Raw genomic sequence first — 23766 nt, 5'->3', positions numbered from 1 at the left:
ATAGCTCTTAGACAAATCAGTGTTACAGCTCAGCGTTACAGCTCTATTTTATTTAGAAGATAGCAGGAAAATCCATCTTCGAGGCGTGAGGGCACGTAGATCCAAAGACGCGAAGAAAAGAGCACCCCAGCAGCGCGCGGGAGAGAGAGAGCGCGCTTTGGCTCCTCTTTTTATGTCTTTTTCTTCCCCCTGAGACTGCCCCATGCAAACTGGGCTTAGTCCGGAGTGCTGTTCTACCTGAAGTCCTCACTCCGGTCCTCGGACCTTCCTTTGACCTTCCTCTGTTCTATTTCCGCCGGCTTTTCTCTTCCTTGTCTTTTAGCCACCGCCATTTTGGACTCCTTTTCCCTATTTTAACTACCTAACAGGGTATAGCCGATTAACAATGCTACAGCAGAGGACAGCAAAGGGGCTCAGCACTACATATACATGTATCCATTCTCCCCAAACCCCCCTCCCATCCAGAATGGCACATAACATTGAGCAGGTTCCATGTGCTATACAATAGGTCTTTGCTGGTTATCCATTTGAAATATAGCAGTGTGTACATGACCTTAGTCCCTAACTATCCCTTGCCCCTGGCAACCATAAGTTTGTTTTCTAAGTAAGTCTGTGAATCTCTTTGTAAGCAAGATCATGTATCAGTTCTTTTTAGATTCCACATATAAAGGATGTCATATGATATTTCTCCTTCTCTGGCTTACTTCACTCAATATGACACTCTTTAGGTCCATCCATTAGCCAGACTTTGTATCAGCTTATGAATGCTGCTGCTGCTGCTGCTAAGTCACTTCAGTCGTGTCTGACTCTGTGCGACCCCATAGACGGCAGCCCATTCACCATAATAACTAATTTGTGTCTTAATTGTATCACCTGATGCTATTTATTTTGTGTGCTTCCTCAAAAGCTATGAATTTCTTTAGAAACAGAATCTGCTGCTCCTAGGGACCCATACGAAAGATTCTTATCCATTAAGATGAGATTCTAGAATGGGTATTAAGAAATTCCCAGGCAGCTAGTCTGTGGTTAGGAACAATCAACCAGGGTGACTCTGTCCCCAGGGGGACATGTGGCAATGTCTGAGGACACTTCCGGTTGTCACAACTAGCAGGGATGTACTGGCATCTAGTGAGCAGAGTCCAAGGATGGGCCTAAACATCCTCGAATGCACAGGGAAGCCCCTGCAACAAGGAATGACCAGTCCGAAGTATCAATAGTGCCAGAGTGGAGAAACCCTGAACTACATCAGGCCACAAGAGGCTCAAGGCCTCCCATATTATTCCTATTCCTGGCAATGAAACCTCTGACAATTAAGTATGCTGTTGGAATGCATTATTTATTAATGATGACATTTCTGTATAGATCAGAATATAAATCCTCACACTTTGTTTGTGCCAACCAATAATTAGTATTACATGAATGATAACTTGTGTTAAAGGAAATTTTAAAAGGTTACCATAAATGGCATTAACTATTCTCTCTACACCAATTAGAGAGCATTTTCCAAAGAATTATTTTTTTTTCAAATCACTTTCTTAACTATAACAAAGTCATTCATACTAATTCAAATCCTTTTTGCAATGATGTTTCTTTTCCAAAGAAATGACACTTTTCATTCATCTACTTTGTTATGATGTTTCCTGTACTATTTTCTTTAGAAAAATATGCTTGGATTAAGTGAAGAATCTTCCAAGCAAAACTCTTAATGTACTTAATGACTATGAAAAAAATACCATATTCAGACTTTAAAAGGCTCTGTTCTCATTTACCTTCTCTTTCTAATGTAAATGTTAATCCTTTCTAAAGTAATTGGACCCAATTGCAATGAACACATACTCAAAATTGGCACCAAGCAGGGATGAAACACCAGCAAGAGAAAAAATATGTTGTATTCAGTATACTTTAGTTTCTTGAAATTAAAATTTGAAATGACTGTAATTGCTCACCAACTACTTGACCAATCCAGTTTTCTCTGGAAACCGATGCAAAGATAGACCAAATGGAAGAGAAAATCACGAGACAAAACTGACTTGTTTTTTCAGAAAACTTCTAAGGATGTTATTTAAACTGTAACATCAAGCCCAATACACACCATGCTTCTCATTGCCATATATAAATGCAAATTCCAGATGACTACATCTAATCTTTTTAACTTTACATTTAGCAGCAAAGAAAATGAAGCTTTCTAGTGAGTCTTGGGGGATGAAGACATAAGAATGGCAATTAATTGGTGCAGGATAGAAATGTATGGCTGTTCAAGACACTGTATACAGGAAAGATAGTCCATGGGCTTTCCTCCAGGCTGGTTCCTGTGAATGAACTATTTGTTCAGATTTCAAAAGGTGGTCATCTGGTCTCCCCACTGCCATCTTGATTTAGAAGCTCTCCTGAGGGTAGCAAGAACAGACAAGACTGACCACTAGACTTCTCTTTGATGAGTTAGGCAACAACCATGGGCAAGGAAATCCAAAGAGTACTATGAGTTGTAAATGATGCACAATGCAGAAGATTGGACCAACGAGCAGAAATTATTACCAGCGAGCATCTGCAATTCAAAGCATCCTGGATTATACCACCTACATTCTCACAGCAACCTATGAGATAAATACTTGATGCTGTTTTGTTGGTGAAGATACTGCTGTTTGGAAAGATGAAGTAAATTGCCATGGGCACACAGGAATCAGAAGTGGATCTGGACTGATAGATGCCAGAGGCTGCTCTCTTAATCACAATGATACTATATACCATTTCCCCAATTAGAGAGACGGGATGAACTGATTCAATGGGCATGAGTTTGAGCAAACTCTGGGAGATAGTGAAGGACAGGGGAGCCTGGCGTGCTTCAGTCCATGGGGTTATAAAGAGAAGGACACGACTTAGCGACTGAACAACAAAAATGACCCGGGTGGGGAAGAAGTTTGAGCTCTGAGACAATAAAAGCAGATCCAACTTTGTTAAAGCACCTATAGCTCAAAATGCAGGCTGGTCTTCCCGGCTTGCACTCTGCAGACAGCCCGTATTGTGCACTGGTACTTTCTGTCACACTTAGACCCAGGTCATGTGATGACCCTTCCATGCCCTCCAGAGACAAAAGATACACTAGAATACAATATTAAACAACTGCCTCATTTTATTCCAAGCGGCTGCTTCCCTTGATGCTACAGTTAGAACAGCATTTGGCTTGGCTCATGAGCTGTTAGTGCTCTGATGGGCTTCGAAATGCCACATAAAATAAATTGATCATATCTGAGCATATGCTCTGCAATAAGCAATGAGAAAACCAGCCTCGATATTGACCCACAAAATTCCATTTCTGGGCTGGCTCAGTCCATTTTTATTGCCCTGTCATCACGTTGCAATATGGTTGACAATTTATATGCTTATTTAGTTTAACGACCTAGCGTAACATTTACTTTGGCCTCCTTCAGTTGATCCCACAGAGATGCCAAGAGTAGCAGTCCCCCGCCTGTGAGGGGTCTCAAGTCAATTAATCCGTAAAAGAGAAGGCGCAGAAAGAGGCCTTGAAATGTTGAAATACTGAGTGAAGTCACTAATGAAGGGCTTCACAAACCAAATAGACACTGAGCTGGGGACAAGGAGGAGCGTTTGAGGAGCAAACGCTTTTTACTCTGTTGTTCATGCTGCTGTCTTACAATAATAAGTATGTTTGACACAGGTGTGACCCAAATGCAAGTCATAGCCTCTGACAAAGTTATCACGTTGACTACAGAATACCTAAAAGGGCAGAAGGTTTGGGAGGCAAAATTCTAAAATGCGTGCCCTGGATCTGGAAATCCAGAAAGCATTCCATTGACACTCTGGAGCGGTGACAGGATCGGTATTGAGGTGACTTTCTGTAGAGTCCAGACACAAGGGCTATTCTTAGAACAACCAAAAAAAGCATGGAGCTGCCTAAAAATAATGATGACTCAACACCTAGAGGCTTCAATGATGTAATGTTGTCAGAGAACACCCTCTGTCCTCGCAGGTTGCAGGTTTTAAAATAAGCAAGCTCACAGTTCTTTGGAGGAAGGCAAATATTTTGCACACTGGAGGAGAAAACGGGGACAGGTGGGTCACAGAATGTTCCATCCGTGCGGCCATCCAGCCATGCCTGTCTCCAGGGCTGGATGAACTTGGCAAAGAGGAGGCTCCTGCCAAAGTCAAAGTCAGCTCTTGCCCTCTGCCACCCTCACCCATCAACTGTTGTTGTTGTTAAGTCACTAAGTCGTATCCAACTCTTTTGTGACCCCATGGACTATTAGCCCACCAGGCTCCTCTATCCATGGGATTTCTCCAGCAAGCACACTGGAGCGGGTTGTCATTTCTTTCTCCAGGTCAATTATCAATGGTCCTGTCCAAACAGGCCCTGCGGGACAGGACAACAACGCCTCTTGTGTTGATGACACAAGAGGTGGGTCTGAAGGACAACTGTCCTCAAATCACTGTGGCCAGCATGCTCCATGGCAGACAGTGGGTCCATGTGGAGATGCTGGAGCAAGGCAGAGCTCAAAACAAAATACAGAAATTTACCCCAGAAGTTCCGGAGCCTTCTCTTCCCCTCTGAGGTGGCCTATTCTGGGACTCCTATAACATCCTGCTTCTACTTCAACCTCTTACTCCAGACAACTTGTCCTCTAATTACAAGACCCCAGTCAACATCAGGTGATGTGAGGCTTGCGTCTCAGTCTTTGTTCTCCCAAGGCTACAAGCAATACTGGGGACACAGTAGGTCTTCAATAATTGTTAAATAATCAGTGGATGGATGGAGTGGATTGCTTAAGGCAGTACTTTCCCCTTTGCTAGCATATTCACGGGTCACCGGCCTGCCCTGGGTTTGTAGATTAGGTATCATAGGATATCGTGGGGTATATCTTATGGATTTCTTGAAAGTGAAAAGTTAAAGTTGCTCAGTCGTGTCTGACTCTTTGTGACCCCCTGGACTATACAGTCCATGGAATTCTTCAGGCCAGAATACTGGAATGGGCAGCCTTTCCCTTCTCCAGGGGATCTTCCCGACTCAGGAATCGAACTGGGGTCTCCTGCATTTGCAGGCAGATTTTTTACCAACTGAGCCACAAGGGAAGCCTAAGAATACTGGAGTGGGCAGCCTTTCCCTTCTCCAGCAGATCTTTCTGACCCAGGAATCAAACCAGGGTCTCCTGCATTGCAGGCAGATTCTTTACCAACTGAGCTACGAGGGAAGCCCTAAGGATATCTTAGAATTTAATACCTCCTGAGGCTATGTTCATTACAAAGGGAACCCTTTTCGGGCTGCTCCGGGTCTTCATCGCTGCGTGGGCTTTCTCTGGTTGCGGTGCGTGGGGGCTGCTCTCTGGTTGCGCTGCACAGGCTTCTCACGGTGGTGGCTCCTCCTGTTGCAGAGCACAGACTCTAGAGCGTGGGCTCAGCAGTCGTGGTGCATGGGCTTAGCTGCCCTGCGGCATGTGCGATCTTTCCAGACCAGGGATTGAACCCACATCCCCTGTATTGTCAGGCAGATTCTTAACCACTGGACCACCAAGAAGTTCCTACAAGGGAATTCTTGATCAGAAAACAGCCTTCACATTCCAAAAGACTCCAGGCCACTGCAGGAGATACTTGGCAGATAGAATGGTCCTTACACCACTGAGCCAGTCTCTTTTTGTGATGCTTGCTCTGTTCCACAAAGCAAGAGACAGGGGTTTGAGAGTCAGGGCTGGGGGCATTATAAACAGGCATAAGGAAACAACTCTGCATCTTATTCAATACACTAGGCTTTACCTGTGCAGCTGTTTCCTTTTAAGATTAATAACATACTTTAACTGAATATACCCAAAATACCATCATTCTAACATATAATCAATATAAAAGTTACCAAAGATATACTTCATGTTCCTTTTTCATACGGCCTTCAAAATCAGAGTATTTCTTTTTCAAAAAGGTGACTTTCTTCCAGCCATGCCTTTGTAATGCATTTCTGAAGTTCCCAAGAGTCCCAAGCTCCAGAAGAGAGTCATTCCTCTGATTTTATAGCTATTCCTCATTCCGGTGCTTTGTACATGTGGTTTTTTAGATTAAAATGTTTTTACTTGAGTGGGTTACCCACCTGAGTCACTCACTGTACACAGCTCTGAGTGACTTGTTTCCACAACCTCAAATCCACCCTGACTAAAAGGCTTTGCACTACTCAAAACACTGCAAAGAATGTTCTATCAGTGCTGCCAAAAATGGAGCCCTTTGAAAGGGACCTTACTTGCTCAGACACGTGAACTCAGAGATGACTGTCAGCCCCACCGGAGCCAGGGGTTGTCGACAGACAGCAGGGCAAAGGCCGGCTAGGGAAACCCAAGGGAGAGCCTCTTTCTCCTCTTTTGCCTAAACCACCATGGCCCTGTCATGCTGAGTGAAGTGAGTTAGACTGAGAAGGAGACATGTTGTATGCCATGCCTTACATGCAGAATCCAGAAAGAAATAACACAAATGAACTTATTTATTAACACAAAGCAGAAACAGCCTCACAGACTTAGACAACGAACTTACGGTTGCCTGGAAGAAGAACGGGGAGAAGAGATAGGCAGGGAGTTTGGGATCGACATGTACACTCTGCTGTATTTAAAATGGATAACCAGCAAGGTCCTACTGTACAGACAGGGAACTTTGCTCCATGCTCCGTGACAGCCTGGATGAGAGGGGAGTTTGGGGGAGAATGGATACATGTATATGTATGATGGAGTCACTGTGCTGTACACCTGAAGCTATCACAACATTGCTAATCAGCTGGCTATAGCTCAATACAAAATGAAAAGCAAAAAAAAAAAAATTGTTTTAAATATATATGCAAAATAAATAAATCAGTCACCATGGCCACATCCTCCCATATGTACAGCAAGACAATCTGCAGGAAAACATGTAATGAAAGCGAGTTATCAGTGCCAAATTTCTGACCCTGAGACTCTCTTTTCTCTGAAATTTTCAAAAGAGGCTATTTGAAGAGCCAAGCTCCTACCTCTTCTATACTCCTCGCAATGCCTTGAACTTCACTGACACAGTGATTCATTGTAAGTGGACTTCTGTTCCAAGTTTTGCAACTGGAGAGAACACAATACTGAGGAGGAAAGTAGTCTACTTGAAGGAAAGAAGAAAAATCTCCAGCCTTGAAACTGAAGCAACTTCCCATGAAATAGTTTGGCTCTAGGACTTTAGGATTCAAAAGTAGACTAGTATAAGGACAACCTTAAATACACATATCCTCAAATGGCTTATGCGTGTTCATTTTCCCACAGATTAATAGTAGCATAACAGTTAGCTCTAAGAGTCAAACTTTAAAAAGTTATGTGATCAGGTGATTTTATAAAAACACACAGATCCCATGTGCTGTAGAAGATGCTGCTGTTAATTGTGACAGCCAAGTCTCATTTCTCCTTTGAAGATGTTTAAAAACTGTCCTTCCAAATAACGTGAGTTATAGCAAAAAAAGAAAAAGTGAATGTGTGTGTGTTATTCTGAAAATATAGAATCCACTAATTTAGGTGACTTTTTTTTTCAGTTCATAGTGGAATTTCAAGTATCTGCAAAATAAACCTTAGTGACTCCCAACCAGCCTCCTTTACATGTTGAAAGATGATTGTTTCATAAGACATATAAATGCAAAATATGAATAAAATTTGATCAGAAGTCAGAAAAACACTTTACATTACACATACAGACAGGTTAATACAAGAGAAAAAGAATATCAAGACCAGTAAGAATAAATAGAATGGCTATGCCTGAGTAATAATTTTTATTTTGAGCTCCTTGGGAAGACTTCTGTAACTTACATAAATTAAGATTTATATAAGTTACATAAAAGTGAGTATTATATAAGTTACATAATTCCCCTAATGAGAAAAATACTAGTTCCTCAGAGTCAACAGAGTTTTCTTGGCATTGTATTCTAAACGAAACGTATCCCCTGGACCTTATATGGGCAGCAGTGAACCACATGTGTCCTATAACAAATGCAGAAACAGCTTTCTTGTGGCAAAAACTGAGATTAACTTTCTCGACAGAGTCTATGATCCGAAACAAACATCATTAGGACCCTACAAAGAGGTGGGTAAATGAAACCTTTCTTTCATCTAGGTTTGCATGTTTTTAGAAAAGCTCTTCCTTTCTGGAAGCAGAGGCAGTCCCAGCTTTACCTGGGTGGAGAGGAAGAGATTAATGTTTACCAAAAAGATCTAGTCTAGAGCCACCTCCTCAATCCACGTCACCTTGTTTAATCACATAACCAACCAAGAATGAAAGTACAGTGAACTCATCTCATCAAAGAGGGAACTGAGACTCAGAAGCTAAACTGGTCAAGATCACGTAAGTAGGATGCCCAAGAGGCAGGATTTGGACTCAAGGGTGTCTGAACCCAATTCCCCTCTCACTGGCCCGCCTGCCTCCCTGTCAGTGCCCGTGTTAGGTCCAGAGCTGGACAGTGTAGGATGCAGAAAAATGAGGAGCTGGCTCTGCTGTCCTCAAGATGCTTACAATCAGACTTCCCTGGTGGCCCAGCAGTTAAGAATCTGCCTGCCAATGCAGAAGACACGAGTTCAATCCCTGGTCCAGGAAGATTCCACATGCCGTGGGGCAACTAAGCCCCAGTGAGCCACAATTACCAAGTCCACACACCACAACTACTGAAGCACACATGCCCTAGAGCCTGTGCTCTGCAACAAGGGAAGCCATCACGATGAGAAGCCTGCATATCGCAACCAGAGAACAGCCCCACAACTAGTGAAAGCAGCAACAAAGACCCAGCACAGCTACAAAAAATTTTGTTTACTTTTTTTAAAAATAAAAAAAGACAACAATCATCTAGTTGGATTAGGCAATCCATAACATGGTGTACTCTATGTATTAATAATAAACTAAGTAGCTTGGGGTTCATAATAGCTACAAACCTGGTGGAAAACTGTAGATTTTGAACAAAGTATGAGATATGATAGTTCAACACATTTGATGAAAAATCTTAACTATGTCAGGTATCAATTCAATGGGTCTCCCCTTCAAATCACTGATAGAGTTGCTTAAAATGTTTAAAATGATGGTTATGCTCTAAAATACAACATTCCCAGTAAAATACAACATTATCAAAATATTACTAGAAATTGATCAAATTAAAAAAAAAGCTACACATTATGGTTCTATATATTCTATATAAAGGAGTATGATTGAGCAGATAATAATGAAATACATATGTAAGCAGCACCTTCACAACCCCCACTCTCATAGAAAAAGTGTCACGCGAATTGGTATCCAGTCATATATCACACTGATCTCAACCATTGAGCTTAAATGTCTGGCCTGCTGTGAAGGATACCTTAGCAGAGTTTTAAAGTTCATGTCCAAACTCTCTGACTTCCTCTGGTTATCTCTAAGTTGGCTGAGAATTTCATGACCACCAAGCTGGGACCAGAGTCAAAAAAGCCAAGAAAGGCCAGGTGAAACCCAGGCCAACTTTTGCTGGTGAGTGCAAGGAAAAATAATTATAAATCTTATTCTTCCCCCTCCTTTCCCTGGGCTCCGTCTCCAAAACCACCTCTTAAAAAAGGAATGTTCTGAGGCAAGAGAATGCAACTGTTACTCTCGAATTTGTAGAACCTTTAGAGTTTTGGGCAGTGTGGCACGCAGGATCTTAGCTTCCCAACCAGGGATCAAACCCGTGTCCCCTGCAGTGGAAGTGCAGATTCTTAACCACTGGACTGCCAGGGAAACCCCTATAAATTCTCTTAAATTGTAAATAATTGACGATGATCTTATTAGACTGGGACCATCGTGATGGGGGCTTCCCAGGTGGCCCTAATGGTAAAGAACCCACCTGCCAATGCAGGAGACGTTAGAGACGTGGGTTCAATCTCAGGGTAGGGAAGATCCCCTGGGGGAGGGCATGGCAACCCACTCCAGTATTCTTGCCTGGAGAATCCCATGGACAGAGGAGCCTGGCGGGCTACAGTCCATGGGGTCGCAAAGAGTCAGACATGACTGAAGTGACTTGGCACGTACGCACCACTGTGACGGGTGAGCTGTTTGTGCATTTCTCAAGGGCTTCGGGTCCAGGAAGACAGCGAAGGAGGATGGAATTCAGCCTGCCCTCCACCTGCCCCGCCACCCACAACTGCTCAGGTCTTTTTCGACCCCATCAACAGAGCATTTTCACAAGTTCGCCTGCCTGGCCACAGGCGGTGTGCCTTGAGACGGCATCCGCCCATTGAACAAGTCTCAGAGTCACTCAACAGGCTGTCAGTAGCTCTGATGAAAACCACACGCACTGAGTTCCAAGTACCTTCATTTTTCCAAAAGGGGGAGAAAGCACCAAGTCCCTGTTTAATAGGATCCCAGTCTCATCAGAACACGGCAGCCGTTTTTCCCCAGGTGGCAGCAGGAACACACGCTCACCCCGTGTTTGGCACAGAAACCAAATACTCCCGGCTCTCTGTGCATCGGGCCTAATTCTTCTCACTGCCTCAATTATTTCCAGGTTGTTAAATGGGGCATTTCGAGTGGCTTGTTAGGCGCCTGAGCCCCAGGGGGGTCACTCAGTGCTGTGGGGAAGCAAGCCACTAAATATGCCTCTGGAATATTTTAGTCACTTCAAGAAAGGTTACGGTTCCAGGGAGTGTCCTGCAACAGCTTTCAAATCTGGCCCATGCTGGGCTCTCATCTGGCAGGTGTCCCCAAGTGATTAGCAGTGACTAATTATGGTCCCCAGTCCTCCTCCAGAGAAAAAACAGAACCAATGTATTGAGTACAATGATAGGCACTGCCTTTTTACAATTTAAACATTCTTGAAAACAACAAGCAAATCTGTCAAAGTCACCAAGGATGACACAAGAGAAACGGTGAGACTCCTAAGGATTCCTTGAATATCTGGTATCGAATATAACAGTTTTCTACTTTAATATTTAAAATTAATGCTTGGTTATCCCTTTCCCACCCTTAGGTCACAACAGTTCACTTAATTTCTTTCAAGCTATATTCAGCAACACAAACTATAGTAAATTATCCTGTTGTTCATCCTTTGCTACATATCCTTAGCAGGAGCGTTTTTTTGTTTTTTTCAATCAGCTTTAAACTATCCCTATAACAAGTTTCCCAAGGTCTTCTAAAGCACTGGATTTCTTTTTCCCTTGCTGCCTTTTCTCTTATTTCTCCCTTTTCTTTTCTAGGAGTCATTATGGAAATAAACATGTTTAAGATTTTTTTAACTTTCTTGGCTTACTAAATAGGTCATGCTGCATGCATGCTAAGTCATTTCAGTCATGTCCAACTCTTTGTGACCTAGGGACTGTAGCCTGCCAGGCTCCTCTGTCCATGGGATTCTCCAGGCAATACTGGAGAATTCTCCAAGAAGCCCTCCTCCGGGGGATATTCCCCATTCAGGGATCAAACTCATGTCTCCTGTGTCTCCTGCATTGGCAGGTGGGTTCTTTACGGCTAGTGCCACCTAGGAAGCCCACTAAATAGGTCAGTTGCCTCTAAAAACTTAAAATACCATAAACTGACATAACAGGTTTATTCATATGTGTCATATCTTGACTGTAAGAGTGATATGGACTCAATGCACTGACATTTAATTTGCATCTTGCTATGAAATCACTTGAGATCTCTTTGTCTTACATGTTTTGACTTAAACGTTCTGCTGATGAATGGCCAACTTTATTTCTAGAACTGATGTTTCCCAATGCATGGTGGATAATGAACTAGACTTAAATGTTCAGAGGCCTCACTCAACTCTTGGCTGTTTCTCTAATTAATGAGCCCATCCTGGCTAATTCATCCCTCTGTACCTTCATTTAGTCACCAATGAAGTGGAGATCCAACTCAATACTGACTGAGCACCTATGATGCCTGAGATCTAGCAAGGTGATGGAAATGCAACGAGGAAGAATACAAATTTTGACTGCCTTCTAGAACTTCACAGTATAGAGAGGAAAAATCCAAATGAAGAGAAGCAAAATATGTGGGAGCAGCATAAATACAGAACAGAAGCTCCTCTGAGTTAAGAAAACCATGAGCGTGGAACAATGTCTATCTCCCTGATGGACCAGGAGTCTTTTCTCTGGACCGAGAACAGATCATGAGTCAGGGACCAGGCAAAAGGATGAGGGCAGGATGAGTAGTGACCACAGGTCAAAGTCAGAGCTTTCAACTGCAGACACTCAAAGAAGGAGATTCAGAGACTGTCGGAGTTTGACTCAGTAAGATCACCCATGCAGCATCCATGCCAAGGGTTGTCATGGAAATTAAAGGGCTTACTGTCTAAAAACACTCTGAAGAGTATCCAGCACCTTGCTCCAAGCTGTGTAAGGTTTGCTGCTGCCTTTACTATTATCATTATCACTATTATTAAACTAAACAAGGGCTTCCCAGGCGGCACTTGTGATAAAGAACCTGCCCGCAGGAGACATAAGAGACATAAGTTCAATCCCTGGGTGGGGAAGATCCCCTGAAGGAAGGCATGGCAACGTACTCCAGTATTCTTGCCTGGAGAACCCAATGGACAGAGGAGCCTGGCGGGCTATAGTCCATAAAGTCACAAAGAGTCAGACACGACTGAAGCGACTTAGCGCACAGGCGTGCAAACTGAATAAGCCCATTCTGTCTTCAGTATGCCCTTTATCTCTAATCAACACAAGCATCTCATTATGGGGAAAAATATTTAATTGTCTTTGTTTATGACAGTCCAGATTTCAGTGATACATTCATTCTTCTTGGTGAACATGGGCTGTGGGTGCATTTTTATATACTTTACAGGTCCACAACTCACTCTCTGAAATTCTTAGGACCCGCTATGTTTGAAATTCAGAATTAAGGGATTTAGAACACAATGTGGCATGCATGCCTCATATTACGTAATGATCCATCAAGTGTGGGGCAGTCCCTGTTGGTTAAAGACAGGAATATTTTTGCAAAGAGATGGATGAATATTCATACTAGAAGAAGCTTCTCATCAATCCTGGTTAGATTCTGAATGATTTAGGTCAAGTGAGATTTCGTCTTAAAATGGGTTATGAAGTCTCAATTTCCAGAGCTTTTCAAATTTGGGTACAGCAGATAAAGAGATCGTGAGCCTGTAGCTGTAAAGTACAATGGGAACACTTACATCTCCTTACAGACTAAAGGCAAATCTTATGCGGGGAATCAAATAAAAATTGCAAATGAACAGATTCACCTTCCAAAGTCCTTGAGGGTAACCTCACAGCACTGCCAGGGTTGACTAGGTCACTGCATCCTCAGTTGAGCTCTAGAAGGAGCTGGTGTATTCTATTAGTGGTGATGTTGAATGAAAGATATACATCTTTGAACCTAGAATCACTCCAGCCACCCTCAAGGCACCGAGATGCTCCATTTACGAGAAGCAAGAAGCCTAACAGCTATAGCACCAGGCCTCTGATCTTATGCCCTTTATGGTAGGATATCGTCTTTAAGTGGTTGGCAGAAATGCCCGTTTATTTAAGAAGCAAAACAAAACGAAAACAAGAAAATCTTGTGTGCGTGTGCATACAGTGAGTACAGTTGAAAATACGTATGAAATGCTCTTTTGACTTTAGCATCACTAGATTGGTTATGCTTGTTTTCTTATTTGAATTGTCTTCTTTGGTAGACTTGAAGTTCAATGGGTCTATGCAGTCTTGTGCACCACTGCGTCCCCAAAGCCAAGCATCGTACCTGTTTTCAAGAAATATTTGTGTATGAAGAAGCAGTGTCACATAATGTTTAACAGCACAGACTCTGTAGGTTTGAATTCTTGCTCTGCCACTCCAGCTGTGAAATCACGGGCAACCTCTCTGGGCTTCAGGGCCCTCATCTGAAAAATGAGGATAATCATATTCGCAGTATCAACCTAGGTGGACTCAGCTATATGCTAACAACAAACCCCCAAATCTCAGTGGCTTCAAGCAACAGAGGTTTTTCTTGTTGATGCTGTCACTCTGTATGTCTATCACAGGGCACCCACGACCCTGCCCTGGGTCATCCTTGTCCTCAGTCCACAAACCAGACTGCCTGAAAAGGCACGCCTGGCACAATGCCAACTACCTGAGCGGAGTGAAAAGAACATTCTTCAAACACTGGTGATTAAAGGCCTCACGCGGAAGTGGCACAGATCAGTTCTGCCTATGCACTGGGTAGAACTAGCTAGAGTGGTACACGGAACACAACCCCACCACGTGCCTAGGAGGTGGAAAGGCAGAAAGACACCACCCTCGTAGGGTGGTCATGGTGATTAACAGGCTTAATGCCTAGAAAGCTAGGGGCTCGGTATTCTTCTGAGCCCCTTGCTTCATGCTATGTAAGGTTTCCTACTATTATTATTGTTGTTACTGAACTAAATGAATTCAAAATTTTTGGAGGCCAATAACAACTCACCTTTCAGGCTTCTCCTTAATAAACTGAATCTGGCTAAGAATTTTATGGTGGTTGGTGCACTGTTCCCCTTTAGCTACCAACGAGTGCCAATGTCCCATGAAGCAGAGCCTTATCTATCTTGAGCACAGACACAGAGCAGCCTGCAGGGTGCCCCTCCAGCCTCATCTGCCTTAAGATGACTAGTGCAGCCCAGTTGGATCCAGAAAGGCAAGCCAGGGGAAAATGCCAAAGGTTAACGACTCCTGATAACTTAGGTATTGCCTGCTGTGACGATCCCAGTTCTAAATGTGTTTGATACAAAAATATTTATGCTGCAAGCTGTAGCATGCAAACAGCAATCTGCATTTATTGGTTTCAGATGCCAATTTCCTCCAGCTCTGGTTCTCCTTTGTGTTATATAAACAAATCCCAACCATCTGGACCACAACGAAACACACTGAGGTATGATACTGCTCGCTTCTCGCAGAAGCAGCAAATCAAAATACAATCTCACAGAATTCTGCCTAACAGAAAATTGGAGTCAACATCATGGCCTCATGAAGTTGTTTGAAAAGAAAAATGTTCTGTAGATGTCAGAACTTAGGATTTAAATAGGTTGGCAGAAATGAGCATATCAGAATATGTATCACGCTGATAAACAGAAACAACATAACCAGAAGATCATCTCCTACGGTGTTACCTATATTAAGAGCGGGCCAAGTCAGTACTTTCCAAACTATCCCCAAAAGGAAAAAGGCTTAGGAAAAGTGTCTCTGACAAATGGGAAAATAGAAATTACTGCCAAGACTTAATCATAATAGTCAGAAAGCAAGAGCCTTAATTCCCACCAAGCTAAGGAAATTAAAATGTATGCTTTATAATAATTGCAGCAAACAAGCTAAACTTGTTTTCTTGATATGAATCAAGAAACAATGAATCAAAAGTAGATATGCTGGGACTTCCCTGGTGGTCCAGTGGTTAAGATTTCGCCTTTCAGTGCAGAGGATGTAGGTTCAATCCCTGGTCAGGAGCTAAGACCCCCACATGCCTCTTGGCCAGAAACCAAAACACAAAACAGAAGCGATATTGTAGCAAATTCAAAAAAGACTTCTAAAAAATGGTCCACATTAAAAAAAATGTCCTTTTAAAAAAGTAGGCTTGCCAAAAAAGAAAGAACTTCACCAAAACAAGTTAACACCTACCCACTTGGATCTCTTGAGATGAAAACCAAGCATCATTTCTGATGTCTTAGCTCTCTGATAATTGCAGGCTCCTGAAGGCATTTTCCCAAAGCCAAATAATTCAGATAATCCCCATGGCCAGCCTTTCCCACAGGCAGATACAAGTGCTAGAAAGCTTTCTTGATTTTTTTCCCTCTACCTAAAATTATCTCCACTAATAGAGCCCCCAGTGTCCACCCTTTGGAAAAGATTACCATCATTAGAATTCCTGGCTCAGATTCATGAACTTTGAACATGGTGGGAAGGATATTCTGAAAGAATGATGTACAGGACAAGAGAGTTTTATCAAGATAGTGGGTGAAAAAGTGGAGGTAAAGAGAAGAACAGAAAAGTCTAGAATGAGAAGGAAAACATGTGGCAGTTCAATTGGGAGGCGTGAGGCTCCTCAAACATTTTATTTTCCTGCAGTCGCAGTGATCATGCCTCTATTATCCATTTATTTGGTATCTGATTATCTTCCTTTGTCACCCTAAACTCTGATCATATAATTACATAAAAACTGAATCTGGATCAGATTATTTGACGTCCCAGAGACTCTCCATGAATAGGGGCTATAAAAATTGCACCAAAGTGGAAGACTTCCTGTCTCATTTAATAAGTTTAATTAAGTAGACATTGACCAATTAGAAAATTCATCTCCTTAGCTATATTGAGCTAGGTCATTTGAAACTTATTCCATGGAACTATATCATATTGATTTCACCTCAATATTTTAGCAAGGTCATTTTAAAGCCCAATCCTATTTGTTAAACTGTGGTGTACCAACTTCATATACAAATTAAATGAGAATATTTAGTAATCCATTATTCAATCACAGATCAGAATATCAAAATAGATGTGGGCAGATTCCCGTGAACTCTCCCCACGTCTCCGTCTTTCTATGTAACCAATTCTGGTTCGGCTGATTGGCCATTCTTGAACACTTGAATGAGATTGGCTCTTTCCTAAATCTTTTTGTTTCAACCGATCGAGAAGTATTTTATCAGGAAAGAGTCAAAACCCTCATTAAACCTCTAAGGAAGATCCTTCTGATTGTTGATACTTAAATAGACGATGGAACAAGAAAATACAGACCTTTGTTTCATAGTTAATGTCAGGTAGATTTCAGGGGGCGAGGACCTGCTCTGAATAAACTATGATCTGTGTTATAACCTGGTTATAAGCCAAGAGCAAAATTTGTAGTTTCTTTCAAAGAGGATATATGCCATTTTCTTACTTCAAATAGTCTGGTGATCATAGCTCTGGATGTTCTAACCACATATAATTCCTTGGACTTCAGGGTGTTTTTAGCTCATCATTTCAACTACTCAACTATAAAATAATATCATTATAAAACTATCTTTATATGGCTTGAAATAATTCCTAATTCTCTGAGCTATCAGGATTGCTTACAAAACCAATAAAATCCAGAACAAAAACTTCCAGTAACCGTGTTCAGGCAACAGAGATTGGACTTCAGCATTTGGCAAAAACAGCTCAAGTTTATGAAACAGCAATCATAAATCCTACCCTTAATCTCACGCAGAACCATACTTTAGTTCAGAAAAAAAAGACCCTTTCCTCCCCCTCAAAATATGGGCCATGATTTACAACATAGCCTAAAAGTGGATATTTACAACTAGAAATCCACATTCACAAGGTAAGGTTTGATCCATTCAGACTCTCTTAAAAGGTCAGAGAAAACTGAAGTGAACTTTACAAAGACTTCTGAAAGGAATATTTACCCTGACTCCCAAGAATACCTCCACTGAATCAAGTTTGCTCTTAAAACAGAAGCCTCATTTTCTAGAAAATGCTTGTTCATAGACAACCTCATTCCCTAATTATTTCAAATCAAGGGGTTAAACATTTTCAAGAAAATTCTTACAACACACCCAAAACAATTCTACCTACTGTGGTATCAGCAAGCAAAGCAAGACTCAGATGGCCAACCAATTTACCTTTCTAATAAATCCTGCAAGACCTGGGGCCCAATTTTAGAAGCCATGTTTAGGTCAGTCATCAAACTGCAGGAAGAGTTGGGGTGAAAGAGGGCTTGTGCTGTTTGGGGAAAGGCAAATTAAGTTTGGGGAAGAATAATATGGGAAAATAAAACTTTTTTTTACAACATCTGCTTCCTAAACCAAGGGTGTATCTCCTGCAATCACTATTTCTAAAGCCATTTTTCTTTTGCTATTGGACAGACCTCTGAGTTGCAGGCAATGAGATCTGATTCAATGGAATCTCTCATATAATCTTGTCATGCATACCTTCCATGTCAACTGATAATGGAACAGGCTTTTCTGCTCTTGCTATGCATGCCGAGAGGCGCCCCAAGTAAACATTTTCAAAAACTTCCAAACCTCAACCACAAAGAAGCAACAGAAGTGCTGAGGGCTGATGTTGCATCTCCTTCAATTTCATGAGCAGAAGGTCTTCTTACCTTGCTTTCTTCCCCTTCAAACACTGACTGGTGGACGTTGCATGCAAAGAGTGAGTTGGGGAGGTCGGTGAAGTCCGTGATGGCTTGAAAGGCCTCCTCCGTGAAACACTGAGTCACGGCCCAGTCTCTGTCTATGCAGCAGAGCAAGAAGAGTCCTCCATCTTCCGGGATGTGGCCCTGCTGCCCCAGGCTCCTCATCCCAATGAAGTAAGAATCTCCCCTCATTCCTGAGGATACAGAAACAGACGTGAGTTAGAGTAGGATTTGATCCCTTATAGCTGGAGTATGGGGGCAAATTCCCCTTGATCTCTAAGTTACAACTTTCCAGACAAATGTGTTTGTGGGCGAGAATCCAGTCCCTGCTATGGGAAAAAGCCCCACTTGAGCAAGGTTGGAATTTGAGGCTAGAGATACTAGCCCAGATGTCCAGTGTTTACTGGACTGGGGACCTAGGAAAATTACCTAAGTTCCCATTTAAAAAATGCAAATCATAAAGTGCTTTGATAAGTTACATGATGAATACAATACCACAACCATAACTACTAATGCTTATCATTTCTTGAATTCCAGGAATCATTCTAAATGATTTACATGCCTTAACTGACCTACTGACTCTCCACCACAGTCTGTGAGGTTGGTACCCATATATCCCCATTTTACAGAGTGGAAAACTGAGGAACAATTAAGTAACTTTGACAGGGTCCATGAGGAAATGGCATGACTAGGCTTCAAACTCAGGGAGTTTGGCACTAGAATTCACTCTCCAATACCACAGAAATGAAGCAGATCAAAATTAGTACAAGTCTACATTTAAAGAAGTACAATCTATTTCATGACCACCTGAATCCCGATCAGGATAACTCTAATTTATTCACAATGAGGAGACACACACACACTCACAGATACCCTCTTCTGCCTAGGATAATCATGTTAAGAAATCTGTGAACACCAGATCTTAAAAAATCAGTACTGGGCTTCCCTGGAGGTCCAGTGATTGAGAATCCACCTGCCAATACAGGGGACTTGGGTTTGATCCCTGGTCCAGGAAGATTCCACATGCCAAGGGGCAACTAAACCCACGCGCTGTAACTACTGAGCCCATGCACTCTAGCACCTGAGCTCCGCAACAAGAGAAGCCACCACAGTGAGAGAGCAGGCCCTTCTCACCACAACTAAGAAAGCCCTTGCACAGCAATGAAGACCCAGTAAAGCTAAAGTAAAATAAACACACAAATTAAAAAAAAATCAGTACTATCCTAACTGATCCATGGTATACAGATTGTTCTCCCTCAGCAACCCAAATATGAAGCTCTCCAGTTTTAATCTCATCTACGTGTGCTCCATCATCATTCTATTATCTCGTCACCCCTTACACTCAAAATTTTACCCAACTGCAGCCAGTTGGGAGAGTTTTCCCAATTTGTGATACACAATCCAATAGGTTTTATCAGCCTTCCTGCATACTTCAACAACAGTTATCTACACTTTTATTTTGGATCTATTTTCATGCCTATCATATTATTCTGTTCACACATCACTAATTAAAGGTGAAATAACTTGCCCATGGGTACCAGGTATGACTGCCTGGCAGTTACGATGTGGCTGCAGGATCATCCTCCATTTTCCCCAGTCTCAGCAATGCAGAACCTCAGGGTGAAATACAGGAAGGCAGTACTGCAAAATGTCACTCCATCCTCACCCAGTTTAGTTAAGACACAAATTCTAGATCCCCAGACAAATATGGGTTTCTGTATTTCGTGGCGCAGTTGTAAAGAATCTGCCTGTCAGTGCAGGAGACTCAGGTTCAATCCCTGAGTTAGGAAGACACCCTGGAGGAGGAAAAAGCAACTCACTCCACTATTCTTGCCTGGGAAATTCAATGGACAGGGGAGCCTGGTGGGCTACAGCCCATGGGATCGCAGAGTCAGACATAACTGAGCACGCACTTATATCTTTTTTGAACTTGTAGTATTGTGATGAGGTTGTTTTCTGTTTTCATTTTTCCTAGAAAAAAAGTCCAAATGGCATCCTGATAAACAGTGCTTGATGGCAATATAAAAGATGCACTACAGATAAAATCTTAGAGTTGGTTAAGAACAGGAGCCAAAAATTAAAGAATTTGAAATAATAATTCAAAAATCAGATCACTACAATTGTGGAAAATAAAACTGTCATTCTGTATAAAATGTAATAGAACTATTCCTGTATTCTAAATTTCTCAAAACCCCAGTTAATGCAACATTTTCTGTATTTAAATCAAATACTTATTTTCAATAAAAATATGGTACATGGTTTAAGCTTTTTATTTTATTCCATAATGAATCCAAAATACATGAATATTTTTAATTAGAAGAAAAAATCGATAAAATACTTCAAAGTGTTTATTTCCCTTCATATTCACTTATACTGTTGCTTCATATATTTTCTGAATATCTGTAATATATTACAGTGTAATATGCATATTAACTTTCATTTATTATTAGAGTACTAACAAGACTGAGCAACTGAACAACAATTATTTTAACAGTAAAAATAATTACTAAGAACATTCAGACAGTTCAAGCTTACCCTTGAACAAGGGCGGGGGAGGGGGCGCGGCACCAACTAACCACACAGTAGAAAATTCAAGCATAACTTTATAGTCAGTCCTCCTTGTACAGAATTTCACATCTGTAGATTCAACCACCCCAGATCCTATAGTATGTATTTAATAAAAAAAAATAAGTGGACAGATAAGTGGACCTGTACAGTTCAAACCCGTGTTGTCCAAGGGTCCACTGTATTCACATCAATGGATCAAAAGAAAACCTTCCGATAATAAAGTTATAATCATCCAGTATCACGAAATATAGATATTGTCCATCCTGATCCCATTTTTCAGTCTGTCCTTCTTAGTTAACATTTTTAAAATTAATCACAACGGATCCCATAATGTTCTCAAAAGGGTCTGAGAATGTTTCAATTATTCTTTTTTTCAAAGAAAATTAAAATCCATTGCTGAACAAATTAATTAAATAGGCTAAATATTAAGCCTCACTCAGGACTCATTTTAATCTACTCAAATAGCCTTAACTTCTGTTCTAAGCTGTAACAATACGATTACCTTCATGAGACTTTATTTTAAGCTCATTACTTTCAGTAAAGATTTAAAAGGTGAATGCATTTTTGGCAAACAACCTATCCTACTTACAAGGGGAAATATTTTTAAAGTCAGAGCTCTGAACAAAGAAACTCTGGTTTCTCTTTCCAGTTCCATTACCTACCCACCTTATAATTTGGAGAAGTCAATTGATCATTCTATGACTCCATTTATCCTTATAAAACAGGAACAAAAACCTCTCTCTGCCTTCCTCAGCCAAGTAGGAAGAGGCTGAGGAATGAAATAGGAATGAACACAAGCGATCAAGTCATTATTTAAGTCACTCATAAAAGGATATGTATAATACTAGGAAATACTATAAAAGCACATCATTGTGATCACTGCAAAGGAAAACTATTATGCTTTGATATTGCTACTAACCTTTAGCAAACTCGCATAAACAGAAAGAAAGGGGGATGCTGGTGATTAAAAAGAACTCCAGCCACAATTGCCTACACAGCTTAAGAAGATTTACTTATGTTGTCATTATTTCTAATCTGAGATTGGTCATCCAAAAGAGAACAGCTGCTTTCAGCTCAAAAGGCATCTCTTCCAGGAGGGCTCCCTGACCTCCTCCAGCACCCAGGAATTTAGCATCCTTCCTTTGCAGTCCCTAAGTACCAGTGTAGCCCTCTCACGGCTCATTCTACACTGTGATTACTGTCTCTCCAACCAGACTGGTACTTCTTGAGAGCAGAGCCTGAACAGCCTTCATCCAAGGTATCTTCAGGCTAGTACATCTAGAAAGCCCTCAAAATGATGTTTGATTGAATTAATGAATTATGGGAAAAGGACTCACTGTCAGGAAATAATAGGTCAGCAAATGCATTACAACGACCAACTTAAAATATATACACTGGGTGGGATGGGGGCTATACTTATAGGTATACTTATGGATGGCTCATGTTGTACAGCAGAAACCAACACAACATCATTAAGCAATTGTTCTCCAATTAAAATTGTTAAAAATACACACACATACATATACACTAATAATTCATTATTCATTTCAAATGTATATACTACTAATAAAAATTGACCCATTCATTTCCAATGTAATTTTAAAAATGAGATATAACAAAAACCACTCAAAGAATTCCTCTAGCTAAGATTAAAAAACTGTGGAGTATAATTAAGATAACATGTATGTTTTTTGATTACATGTGTTCATTGAAGAAAAAACTGAAAAAATCAGAGATGTATATAAAAAGAAAATAAAAGTAAACCATAATCCTACTATCCAGAAACTCTGCTAATATTTTGATATATTTAGATCCACAGTTTTCGTTATGTATAATTTTGAAACAAAATCGAGAGCTTGCTGTTTAGTACCCCACACCGACACGGCCAGGAGCAGTCCCCTGTATCAGTACATATTCTCTGCAAACATTAATTTTAATAGCCACATAGGATCCCAGTGTGTAGATCTGTCATAATTTACTTAACCATTCTTCTGTTGTTTGACATTTAGAAAGGATGTGCTTCCATCACTACATGCCTGTGGAAAAGAAAAACCACTATTCACTTTTAAAATATAAAGTCGCCCCGGAGAACCTCAAAACTTCTTTAGATGCAGAGAAGAGACATCTTCATGAAATACTGGAAAGAGCTTCAGGGGTCTGCTTGTGTTCTGGTCCCACTGTAAGCTGTATGCTTTGGGGGCTGTAGTTTCCATGTTAGCAAAATGGAGAAAAACCGTGGCCTTGTCCACTGTGAACAGCAAATGAGAGGAAGCAAGTGGATGTCTTTTGAAACCTCCAAAATAACATGTGGATTAAAGTTATTTATTACTATACGTAGGCTCATCAGCAGCAGAGGAACTGGCACTACAGAGGTGGCCGCCTACCACTATTAAGGGTGTATACAAGCTTCAGACTTCAGTGACGGTCCATGACGTTAAGCTCATGTCACTAAAATGAGAAACAAGTAGGGTTGTCCCTGAATACTTGCTACGAGTGTGGTTGGAGAGCCATTAGAAAGGAAAGATATTTATAAGGCAAAAGCAAGTGATTAAAAATTAAAAAAAAAAACCCTGCCCATCCCCCAAACATCATCAATAGCAAAAAGAACTGTTTATTGAAATATCACCAAGTAAGTAGCAATGAGAATATAAGTGATTGAATTTCACTCATTTTATTGGAAGAGGAAACCTGGAGAGAGACAAGTTTTCAATGATGTCATTACTTTGCTATAATGTGAAAATGATTTCATCCAAGATCCTCCCATAACATGATAGAACTTATCAGACATTGAGTCCTAAAATGAAGACAGTATGGTTCCTACTATGTAGATGATCCACTGGACACTTAAGATGTTCAGCATCAAAGCAGTAGCAACTGAATGAATATTTGTGGCATAAATAAGTGAATACAGTCTCTCTCTCCAATAAACTTAGATGGTCTAGACATTATTGGGTTTCTACCCAAAGAATTAATCTTTCCAAAACTCCCATTTTTCATTCCCCAAAATTTTTTTAAATATAGTATAATTAAATACATACGGCGAAGAGAACTCAAAGAGACATCTGATTCTGTTGGATATCATTGTCACAGTGTTATCAATATGCATGAGAGGCAGATTTCTGAATTACAGAATCCTAAAACACC

At 41.1% G+C, this 23766-nt stretch overlaps 1 protein-coding gene across 1 annotated transcript in view; it reads right to left on the bottom strand.

Moving 5' to 3' along the window:
• The window catches only part of RCAN2 (regulator of calcineurin 2), a 284388-nt gene that overhangs the window by 219332 nt on the left and 41290 nt on the right, over positions 1–23766 (bottom strand). The window contains exon 2 of the mRNA XM_070360839.1: positions 18022–18248. Within this exon, the coding sequence (XP_070216940.1) occupies positions 18022–18246 (225 nt within the window). The 5' untranslated portion in view covers positions 18247–18248. The remainder of the gene's footprint in view (positions 1–18021; positions 18249–23766) is intronic.

The sequence above is a fragment of the Bos mutus genome, chromosome 23, assembly GCF_027580195.1.
Source record: "Bos mutus isolate GX-2022 chromosome 23, NWIPB_WYAK_1.1, whole genome shotgun sequence".
Classification (NCBI taxonomy): Eukaryota; Metazoa; Chordata; class Mammalia; order Artiodactyla; family Bovidae; genus Bos; species Bos mutus.
Note: the sequence above shows the minus strand (reverse complement) of the source record. Positions and strands in the feature narration are given on the sequence as shown.